At 35.1% G+C, this 12,424-nt stretch overlaps 1 protein-coding gene and 1 long non-coding RNA gene across 6 annotated transcripts in view; one reads left to right on the forward strand and one right to left on the reverse strand.

Annotated features, from left to right (window-relative positions):
• Positions 1–9,789, forward strand: part of Dh31 (diuretic hormone class 2) — a 36,414-nt gene extending 26,625 nt beyond the window's left edge. The window contains exons 2-4 of one of the 5 annotated variants that reach the window (XM_069054793.1): positions 861–977; positions 2,580–2,690; positions 9,339–9,789. In XM_069054793.1, coding sequence (XP_068910894.1) covers positions 861–977; positions 2,580–2,690; positions 9,339–9,474 — 364 coding nt within the window. In that variant the 3' untranslated portion in view covers positions 9,475–9,789. Of the gene's footprint in view, positions 1–860; positions 978–2,579; positions 2,691–5,849; positions 6,066–6,618; positions 6,900–9,338 lie in introns of those variants that run through there. The other 4 variants (XM_069054794.1, XM_069054792.1, XM_069054795.1 and 1 more) reach the window with 4 other exon arrangements.
• On the reverse strand, positions 5,987–11,084 carry LOC138135853 (uncharacterized). Its single transcript, XR_011161111.1, has 2 exons — positions 10,079–11,084; positions 5,987–6,384 (listed from the first exon to the last, which is right to left on the reverse strand). It is a non-coding gene; the product is annotated as an uncharacterized lncRNA (long non-coding RNA).
• Between the last annotated feature and the right edge of the window lie 1,340 nt (positions 11,085–12,424).

The raw sequence follows: 12,424 nt of genomic DNA on the forward strand, positions 1-12,424 counted from the left end.
TAGGTGGAAAATCAAGTTAATTTCAACTCTGAAGTAAGTCTGGAGTATTTATATTTTGAATTATTAATATAAACAGATGAGAACGTTAGTGCGTTTTCAATCCTGAAATTTATTTGTCATGAATAAAAGATGTATTTTTTTTTGGGAAGATTTTTTACACTGTTTCTCTTCAATTTGTTTACTTTGATATGTACGGACATATTTATCGCAGCTTTAAAGCTTTTTCTCCGTTCGACAGAGACGTCCGTGTCGAGGGATTTCACCGTGAGCATCGTCTAGAAATAATGCAAATGCAACAAACTTAATTAAGTCAGATGAAAAATGTCGAACCTTCCCGTACGCGAGTCCACTCATCTTGTTCCTGAAAGCTCACGACAGGATTATGTCGGCGCGTTAGATCCCGATCTTAATCCTTATAATGCGGATTTTTATTGGCCGGTTTTCGCCGATTTGACAATCCAAACAATTTATGTCCTCACCAGGTCATTTTATGAAGTGAACAAGGACCTCACACTCTAATAATATTTTATGACATCGATCTAATAAACGGCCAAATCCTGGGTTTTATTATATTTACATCAATATTTCACGGTCTCAATTAAATACGATGTGAGAAGCTTAGGGGTGAAACAAACAATCCGCCGAACTTCACTGAAGTTTGCTGTTTAGCAGACAAACAGTGGGGTTGGGACAGTTAGGAGACAAAGCCCTTCCTGCGTTTTCTTCATTCGTCACACATGTCGCATTAAAATAAAAACAATACAAATAAAGAAGAAAATTTGACGTCCCACAGACCTTGTCCGTACACAAAACAAACAAAAAGACGGATTTAAATAAATATTGCCTCTTTTCAATTCCAGGAAGATGAAGCCATCAATGATTCACAGCAATGGAGTCTCCCTCTTGGTGCTCCTCGCAGCAGGGATCATCCTGTTTGAAGCGACTACGACTTATGCAGCCCCCCATTCATCCAGGTAGTAGTATTTTACCACAACGCTTCTCAATAACTCCCACAACGTACTCGATCCTATTCAAACGACACCGACGTACCTCCGAGCTACTTAATCAAAATGCACAGCTTTTTGTTCCAAATCTCAACAACAATCCATCCATTTATCTAAATAATTTACCTGTCCTTCGAGCTTCCACTCCGGCAACTTGACGTTATAATCGAATCGAATTAAGTCGCTAAGTGAATTGTATCGTAACTTTTTAAATTGGTCTAATGGAAAATGAAATTTTCAATTTTCTGGGGAGGAAATATTAATTTAAGGTGTCCAGAAAATTGAAAAGTGATTCTGAGAACGAACTATTTATAAAACGACGTTAATCGCGGCGGAGACAAAACGTCTTATCTTTATTGCACTCGCCATAAATAATTTAAAATTGGAGTCATTTGTTGCTTGCTAATGGTTTATCGATTGAATGCTCCTACTTTAACGGCTTATTTTTTTTAAGTGGGATTTATAAATCGACTGTATCGCTGATGACGATCTGTTTTGTTACCTGTACGTTTAAGTTAATTCCACAACGGGAAACCCTCCGAAACACGAAGCTTGTTACACTCTGCAAACGAAGCAGAACTCTTAAAGATTATCTTTCACTAAAACCAACTCTATCCATAAAATGAATATTACGTTTAAAAGCTTTTTATTTTTATCTTATCCATAAATTAAACCATTGGGAACAATGAATTTTAAAATTACTCGGCGTTCTCGACTTCACGATCGTTTTAATTTTGGTTGGAAATCCTTCATTTCATTTACAATAAAGATAAAATGCAGTTTACGTAAATACACATAATATAATGCACCGTGTTGTTACACAACGCATTTATCTTGAGGCCCAGTAGGTAAAAGCAAGGTAATGTGTTACAACAAAATGAGATTACAACAGATCACAGAATGAATGCATTTTTCAACCAAAATAGTTCATCAGAAAATTCGATTTGGTTTTTATCATTCGTAGAAAATGATAGATTTTTTAATTAAATATTAGTAATCTGCATATATCGACAATGCCGTAATAATTATTTCATTAAAAATCGGTCGCTTTCGAAGCACAGTAAACATCAATTTTCATTATCCGACCCCGTTATAAAAAATGCGTTGTTAAATTACGCTAATGCAATTTTGTAATTAAAAATTTTTAATTTACCTATAAATAAACAAACATGACATGGGATTAACAATTAATCGTTATCGACAATTACGCAATGTCGTAAGTAATGTTTTTCGTTGGCTTAAATAAGCTCTTCTCAAAATAAAAATTCGCAGTCGCTGAGTAATTCACATTATATCTATTTATATTTATAAGGAAATATTTTTTAAATCGTGCACATATCAAAATATGACGAGGAATCTAAAAATTTTGAAGACACTGGAAACTCACGGAATTGTTCGATTAATAATTAATACCATTTCCTGTAATTCGACTAGATTAAGTTATTAAACTTATCAAACTTTACAAGCGCCATAAATACAGCTTTGTTTAATAATAAATTTGAGACGGATTAATTGCCATATTTTCCAGCTTGATGGCTTCGTTTCAAACATGATACATCGACAATTTTTTTTCAGTTATCCTGGATACTATTCACCCCTATCCATGGAAGGACAAAATCCCGAATACCTCCTCCAGACGATTGCCAGATTGAGGCAAGCACTGATTGCGGACGACGATTTAGAAAAGTAAGTCCCCATGCGTGAAATAGCTTTCTAAAAAAGACACACACACAACTGTACAAAGTTCAAGTTCAGATAAACACCAATAAATTTGTGTTGATGTAAATATGTTTGTTTGGTATAAGTTAATGGATGAAATAAGTTATGCTAGATTTTTGCAACATTCACGTCCGAGGAATGTGGAATAATTGGAAAAATGCTTGGTCACTCGCACTTTCATCAATTTCGCAACTAGTGTAGACAATTGTATGTTATTTGGGTCACTAAAAGTAACGATTATGTGGAAATACGAAACGATAGTCCACTAATTAAATTTCTTTGTTGTTGAGTAAACATGGCTAAAAGCCCGGAAATAAATCTGGGAGGGAGCTCAAGTGTCAATTCCCAAAGTTTGGCAGGAATTCGATCTAATTGATGGAAGCGCGATTGTCACATAATAAAATTAACTTCTTTACTTATCGCCATAATTATTGTTAATCTCTGACGTCACACTGCTAATAGTATAGATGTGAATTCTATTGTGAAGCAAGGAACTGTTAGCTTAAACGATAATAGCACTTGTCCTGAACGTGCTGTATATAGCGACGATATCCTTCGATGTGTACCTTCGAATTTGCACTAAACGTACGTTAGCCTTATCACAATATTTACTTGAAGCCCTCTAACTGCCCCATTTCTTGCAAATTATTGCCCAAGGCTCAGACGATGCGTGTTAATCAATAAAAATCTTGGCTATTTTCGGATCTCGATGATGCGAAACTGTTAACAGCAAAATTTAAATTTGATAAGCACGAGGGGTATTTTACTATTCACGAACGCATTCAGTTTTCAGAAACAATCTAGTGCTCTTAATGCAAATATTTTAAGAAACATTTCCAGTTTCGTGGTATTGGTCTATATTTAAAAAAAATTGGTGTGAAAAATAATAAAAAACCGGCCAAGTAAAAATGTTTTTATGTTATCGTGGAGATGAATCCAGAATTTATCGGTGATCATCGAGAGATAACTAAATAAATAGGGACGTAACCGTTGTCGATTAATTTACAAGGAGAGGAACCGTCATAAAATATTTATACGAATATTTGTGCCAGACAGTTTTTTCAAATTCTCAGACATCGCGCTTAGGAATAACGCTATAAATATAATTTAGTATTTTTTAATAAATTGCGGCACGTCTAAATCCGTGCCACAGTAGCGGACGATGAATATCCCTTGGCGGTTAGACGTCATTTTGAGTGAGAATTCAATTATGGTATCGAATGGTTTAATTTAAGTTCATCCCAAAAAAGGATGCGTCCGGGCGTGAAAACTCTTTTGAAACCGACGAAACTGCATCCAACCTGAAAAATTGACTTCACACTGAAAATATGAAATATTGTAGTAAAAAACTATTTCGCCGTGTGCCCATTAATAACTACAATGAACTCGGTTCCACTTGTTGGGTCATCCCGGCGCCAAGGCGAATCCCCAGTTCAATTAAAGTGACTGCATTTGACGATATTAGACCGAGATGGTATTAGTTCACCTGGATGAATAAATCATCCTGACTGGACGAGATTTCGTCAGAAACTTCCCGAGTTCTCGTCAAAATTTAACGCAACTTCCAAGTCGGCGGCGAACTGTATCATGGCCTTAATATGCGGGAAATATTCATAAGAGGAGGCTGGAGCAGAGGCGGCGCTCCGGTACTATTTGGACGACGAGAGACATTCAAGTCGACGCCACTGGTTCTTGTTACGTCTTCCATACGACCAACCATTTTCACTTTTAATTAGCGGAATGATCAACATAACAAAATTGTAGAGGGTCCCTACCCACATCCTGGTAATTACCCATGAAAACTTAACTAATGGTTTTAGACGCTTTCGACGAGTAAAGAAGGTTGATAACCACACAAATTTATTTACCACGTACACATTAATAACGCCGGTGTTACGACATATTATTAAATTTATAATTTGACGTTGCCAACACTACAAAAATAATTCACCACTGCCCACGTTCATATTCAGAACAATTCGTCTCATTCGGATTACAATTCTCGGCGGTTAATTAAAAGTTTGTTGGGTCTCTCTGTTTTAGGCTCTTTGATAATTAATTATCGAATAATTGAGTGATGAAAATACGATTTGCATTTTTATTGGTTAAACGAAGTTTTCGTCCGACGCATTTTCACTTTTACTCGAATCCATTCGGCGTGGGACCCAAAAGTGTTTTATTGTAATTACAGAGGTTATGTAAATGTGACACTGTTGAATGAAAGTATCTGATGAAAAGCACGATTCTGAAGTGCACAAACAAACCCGCTGATTACAAGGCAAAACCATATTTTTTAAATGAAACCGAGCTGGGAAAACTTCCATTTTCATGGAAATAGCTGCGACGACGATTACGTTTACAAGCGAACTTCAGCAGATTCCGGAATGTGAGAGGGTGTATGGGGCAAATTTTAGGGTGACATTCACACATTAACCTCATATAATACTTAATACATTCCGTTTTGTGGCGAACAAAATTCGATACGTTTAAAATTATCCCGAGTGAAATTTTGCATCCCACGTGGAGCCCTTATCGGAAACGTAAAACAAACGGCTTCAACGATTGTTCCATGTCCTACAGACAAAAACAATTTTTATTCGATCGACTAGAACTTTCTGAATGGTCAAGTTGAAGGTTTCCCTCGTTTTTACCCTTCATTTTTTCCACAACGACAGGCGCAGAACTATCACAAACATACGGAATTTTCACGCCACTCTCGATTAAATTTTATCTGATCGCAATGTACATACACACTAACCCTAAAAGAAATCATATAGGTATTGATTCACATAACAGTATTATGCTGTGTTGACATTTTTTATCCCACTCCGTTCTGACGCCAGTAACTAAGTATACCTTAACGTGGGGTCGGGGCAAACATCACTTCGGAAAAATATAACATCGAAGGTTAACTTTGAAGACCAACCCTGTTTCGTCATTTTTTTTTTACTTTACATAAAAAGTGGAATTTGATATCTGGCGCATGTTAATTAACTTTTCGTAAAAATCGTCTTTGCAATTACTCATGTGCTGTACATATTCTGCTGATAATCTGTCCTGTCTAGTGATTGGCCTTTTTGTAAACAACACAAAAAATGATTCGCACTAACCATAAAGAATTTCCAGTTCCAATTTAATGCCAATCAAACGTGGCGGTCCAGATTTGGGAATGGACAGAGGATATTCGGGAAAACTTCAGAACTCCCAACTATTAGCCAAATATTATGGAGATTTGAGAGGTTGAAAAAGAAAATGTCGACCAGTTCGCATCAGCCGGAGTAAAAACATAAAATTTTATATAAATAATTTAAAACTGAATATAATAAATAGCATACATAATAAGATTGTTATTCTTGAAAACACGTTGCATTTCATTGTTGCACGAACAATAAAGCTTACAAGTTAGATAAATGCGCCAGATATTCCAACATGTTCACATATTTATTGTCTTCTCCAAAAGCGCTCCATCGCTAGCTTGAATTTTCTATTATTAAATACAAAATATCTTCTTACGGCGCCAGCTTTTGTAGGATGAATGGACGGACGTCATTGCCCCTCCTCAAGAGATCACAACAACAGCAAAAATTCAACGAAACGTATCGTTTTGTTTAATTAATTCTCGGGATCATTGTAGCCATGTGGTGCGCCTTATCCCATAGTCCTATAAATAAATACAATTAATATATATTTTATGCGGCATTATAGTTTCAAGGCGATTTAATGTCGTAATTAATTACCTGAAAAATCGATGGCCGCTTTAACGGTAATTACGCACAGGTCCTTGTATAAAATGTACATAACACGCTTCCGTGCAGATTTTCTTGTACAGTTAATGTTGATTCGAGTGGCGTCCACGAAAAATACTAATCGAGATTTAAAAAAGTCATGTTTACAGCTCCGAGGAGGATATGAGCGTAGCTAAACGATTTGTAAGTTTTGGAGTTGACCGTGGAAGTTCGGGAAAAGTTGAGAATTTAACGAGATGTCTAGCGTTTAGAGCTTCTTCTCCCTGCGGACCAGGACGAAAGAAGCGTAATCTCAATACTATTTATAATTGTTACGAGAAGAGGAGGACGATCACGTGCAGAGAATAAAATCATGGTTTTCCTTGCAGGATTGACGGTGCTCTTAGGGAACTGACTTTACGCTAACAATAAATCTGTTTGAAGTAATCAATTATTTTTTTATTTATTTTCAAGTTGACTCGTGAAATGTTGCTACATTTCTCATCGTCAACAAAAGAATACGTTTAATGTGTTTCAGTTCACCCATTTTGCGACGCTTCATTAACATTAACGAGTTTATTGTTACTTGTTACGTCAATGTAGACGTATATAATAATCAAAAAGTACAACTGATTCGTTACCTACAAAATGTATTTGGTAAAAATTTGTCGCAAAAGATAACTCGATAGATTTGTTTCTGCCAGTTAAGTTAGCCAGAAGCTAACTATTTTCCGTACGTTTAGATATTTTTTTTTCTAGTATATGTAGTAAAGAAAAATGAAGTTGATTTTTGAAAATTTACAATTAAAATAAAAACTTTCTTCTTGTCAGTTTTTTTAAAGCGAAAAACAATTAACTGTGCGTCACTTGTCAATTTTAAATTTTCATTGTACGTTGTGTTGTGACCTGACTGACCTCAGTGCAGAGCTGAAGGAGTAACTGTATATAATACAGGATATTTCACGAGTGATAATGAGCCTGACGTAATTTAAAATGTAACCCACATTATATTTCCGAAAAAAACTGGCTACTGAAATTAAAATGTTCGGCTTTTTTTGAAAATGTATTGTGGCTTGAATTTATTATTCCGTTAGGCTCATTATCACTCGTGAAATACCCTGTATAGTTTTATATAATATAAACGATAAAGACACGACAAATATTATAATTTTACAGATGAATGTAGGATTTAATACGTAATTCTAAATTATATGGCTTCAACATTTCATCTATTGGAAAAATTTGTGTAGCAAAATGTGAAGAGGAAAATGGACAAATTATAATACAGGGTATTGGTATTGCTATGAAAACTTGTGTTGTGTTCAATATCATCGTCAAGAAAATAAAATTTAAACATCCAAACCTAACCTCACAAATTTTGCCAGAGTGTACCTCTAAAAGCGGACGTATTTGCAGTTTCTATGGAAACATGCAGATTTTTGATGTTTATTTAAAAACAGCATTGGATTTAAATAATATTAATTATTTATGCCTTCCTCCTTATTCCTCCAAGTCATCCACAATGATATATTTTTTATAGAATAGGTAGGTACAGTTAATTTCAAAATTATAGAGTACACCTAATTTTCTACAGTGTAAAATGCACTTACATTTTTTGTCAATGATCAATGTCAGTTTTGACAAACAAAATGCCTGATCTAACTGAAAACGCGAAAGTGCTCATTCTTTCCAATTTTCCAAATTAGAAGAAGGGTGGTCGATCCGGAGGTAGCCCGTATTATAACATCGCTAAGAGCACCGTGCAGAGGATAAAATACACACTATTATGGTGTTCTAAAATATCAGTGACATTTTATGTTGTCAAACTTACCTAACCTATGACGCTCAAATTTCAAAAAGGCATCTTTACATGTGGAAAACACTGTAATAAATCGACTTCTTGATTTTTGAGGTGTACTCAATAATTTTGAAATTAACTGTACCTAGGTACATATTACTTAAAATCAGTAACGAGTAGGTACAGTTGGCTTCAAAAAAAACGGGAAATGAAATTTGACCTAATGTGAATTGGAAATTTAATTTGTCAATTTATGTCAATTTGTGTCTGTTTGACAGTAGTATTTCTGACACATAAGTGCAGTTTTTTAACCTAAATTCTAAAAAGCCGTTTCAAACTATAAAAATTTAATAAAATCTGACAGAACTTTTTCTGACAGTTCCCGTTTTTTTTTAAGCCAATCGTATCATAGAAGCTTTCACTTCTGTTGTGCGGTCTTAAGCACACACTCTTTTTTAATTTAACAAATACAAGTCAGCTCTTTGCTGATAGATTTCAAAATCAAACAGATCTAATAAATAAATAAATAAATACCTTCCATAAAAATTATCACAAGTCTGCTCAAGAAACCACTACTGTATCAAAAAATAAATAGAACTATGACTCTAATGTACCAAGTGTGGAGAATCATGAAGAAATACATTTCATATACCCAAAGAAATCCAAGTTAACCCCGACTAAATTGAAAATATCACAAGGAGTGCAGTAGGATATCAAAATAATTGGTGTCTGACAAAGTCATGATTCAGACAACAAGAGTACCGTACTTAAATTACAAATTAAACCTTAGGAGGGTTAAAAGCAGTATTCTTTTGTTCACAGCATCCTTGAAATTTTTATCCAGACACTATTAAACAAGTACATACAAGTTTCCAAAGTCGCTTAAAAATTCTTGAAATATTCAAGCGATTGTCACACACACGAATTAACATCGCTAATGTGTATATCTTGGATCAGTCACTATTCGGGAAGCCATTAAGCGACGTGAACTGACTGCGAATTAATCCATAACGAGGGTGTAATCTGCATGTACCGTAATCGCGTATTATTACCGTGTTTGTGCCGATTCTAACTTGGAATGTAATTTTTTAGCTCGAAACGCGGCCTGGATTTGGGCCTGGGCCGCGGCTTCTCCGGTTCCCAAGCTGCCAAACATCTGATGGGCCTGGCAGCAGCCAACTTCGCCGGTGGTCCAGGCAGAAGGCGTAGAAGCGAAGAAGAAGCATAAATGGTCAACAGAATTAACTAACATACTTCAATTTCCAACACAGTTCCTAATGTCAAATTTAACCCCTCTATCATTTCTGTCGTGTATAGTAGAGACCCGCTCGTTGTAGTCTTAGACGTAGTAATTGTACGATACAAGGAAAACAATGTGTAATAACCCCCTCCCCTACCCTCTGTATACTGACTATATTTCTGGAAATAAAGCACAGGTCGAAGTAACTGCACCTTGATTTTTCAACGTGTGATCTATTGTTTGTTAGATAAGAGATGTATTGTACAGCAATTATATTTCATTTAAATAAAGTTTAAAATATCACTTTGTGTGCTTTGCTCGTACTCTGCCAATTTTTAAGCAGCAATCGAAATAAACTCTCTTGCAAATTTTTCACTGGTGACCTTCAGGGTTAAAATTAGAACAAAAAGCATTGTTCCGCAAAAAATTTAAGGGCTCATCGTTAGACAATTTACAAGTATTGATGAACTCATCCTTGAACCACTAGCCCATAAAAAAACATTTAATAATTGGTGTAAAATTACGTACGTATTGATTTTTCAAATTAGCCGTTCGCTAATAGACTTCCTCATCACCTACACTAATCACCTACCTTGTCGTTGGTTTTTGCCGTTTCCAGATGGAACAATACGAAAATGCGAACCAAACAAAAATAACCAAGCACAAAAACGAGAAAATAGTTTCGCAAAAATAAGTATCCTCCAGTCAAATTATGACTTGTCCATCGAGCTTGATAGATATTGATCGATCGGTTCCATCAATTTCAGTTTAAAACAAATTTCACCGCAGTGTCCGTTGTTTCGGTGAAGTTCGCTACGTTAACAAAACGGATTCAGTGAGCTGTCCAACGTCGAAATTAGAACAGAAATCTCACAATATAGCACACGGTCTCGTCTATTAATAGAGACCCATCGAAATCGCAGCGCTTTAGGTCGAAGCACCTGTTGTCACCATAAAACACAACATAAACATGCGAAATTTTTATAAAAATTCCTCTTTGAAATAATAAAGGCACGGATGCAAACACGAAAGTCGATCTTTGTGGTTTGTTTTCATTAGCCTGCAGTAATGTTTGACGTGTTTAGGTTTCAAGTCTGTTTATGTTATTCTATGTTTTTATAAGGATCGTGTAATGCAAATATAATACAATGAATCATGCCCCTTGCATTCACCAAATCTCGCAAAATGGTCCTAAACAGTTAAAACGTTCGATATGCAACCAAACATACAAACAGAACCACATCCGTTTTTTATTCAAGCTGTACACGATCCAAAATATTTCTTCGTAGTTAGCATATGAATTTTACAAAAAAAAATGTATTTTCCCTCGAATGAAACACAAAATAATATGCAAAATGATATGCAGTGGATCATAACTGAAAATCGCAAGACTGCTAAATGAAAAATGCAGGTTATGATAAGTGACACAAATAAAATGATAAACCTGTGTGCATCCTTTGTCAAGTGCCGCCGTACTTATTAATAAAACGTGTCGCTCATTTTTCGGTGCTCGACAATTCTGTTCGACTAAATACAAATAATAATAAAATTGTCTCGGTTAGATAAATACATTAATTTTTGTAATACGTAAATCACCGGATTCTGTCTCAGAACCAAGTACATTAACATTAAAAAGTGACAGATCTCGTCAAGAACAACGAAATTGTTATGTACCATTTTTTCGAAATATAATTTTCATTTCCGTATTTTACCTCTCCATAAATTAACGAGCTGTCTATTTCTCGTATTATCTAATTATTTGACTCTGTAACAGTGACCGTGAAATATGTAATAGTTTTTGTAAAATCAGCGCAAAACATTGTTTTAAAAAAAGTTTTTTCGCTCTACGGCCGAGGTAGAGAATTAAATCTTTAGTTAGTTTTATGCGACTCCAAAAGGGAGGTGTTTACGTGTTGCTTCTGTGATTTAAGCTAAATTTTGTGAAAATGGTGCATTTATTTTCGAATAGTGAATACATAGATATTGTGTAGTGTGTGGTGAAGAGTGTGGGAGTGTTCCTCGAGTCTAGAGAATTTCCGTGATTACTTCTTCTTGTAGGGTAAATTTTAAGAGAACGGGTGGAGGAAAATGCTACCACAACAATTCGCAATAACGCAATAAGAGTGGAAGAATCATTTCGTCGGTGCCTTCATTATTGTATTGACAATAACGACGGTCACTTTGAACACTTCTTGTAATGATTAGTGATTACTTTGATTACTTCTTGCGAATTTTTACGGATTAATATGCTAATTTTAGGAGACATTTTGTCATTATCCTGGGTCTGGTATGGGTGATTCATTAGGGTCAGTTTAAAATTTTTATTATTAAAATTGTTTCATGTAACATCTAATTAATATACTTTTTCTGAGACACGTTGTATATTTTAATAACAAAAGGCGACATTTTATTTAACTTAAACCCACATCTTACAATTTGCGTGACTATCACGTTTTTTAATGTCTCCTTTACATGTCGAGCTGCAAAAAATAAAATAAATTTATCTCTTGCCACCCTGAATAAACTCGTTACGCAAACGGAAGCGGTTCTTCTAATATAAATATATCTTGTAAAAAAAGGGTCTTTGAGTAATTTAATACACACTAATTTAACCCAAAAGAGTCAGTTACGCTGTACGTAAAGGCACGTGCAACTCCCAGTATCAAAATCCAATCAGACGGCAAATATTATATCACGTGGCTATTTGATGGAGGATCTGAACTGAACTTCATCAAGCTAGATGTATGGATTCTGTGTGCGCACGTATCCTATTTATTTTTGCTAAGAAAATAGTGTTGCGAAAAAGAATGCAAATATAAACATTGAAACACAAATCAAGTAGAATTTGATAAGAATATTTCGATGGTCCGGTCGGTAGATAAGTTCTGATGAAACGAACTATTAAATCAGGCAATCGTAAACTCGCAGTTCTTGATCG

This window comes from Tenebrio molitor, chromosome 7 (assembly GCF_963966145.1).
Source record: "Tenebrio molitor chromosome 7, icTenMoli1.1, whole genome shotgun sequence".
NCBI lineage: Eukaryota > Metazoa > Arthropoda > Insecta > Coleoptera > Tenebrionidae > Tenebrio > Tenebrio molitor.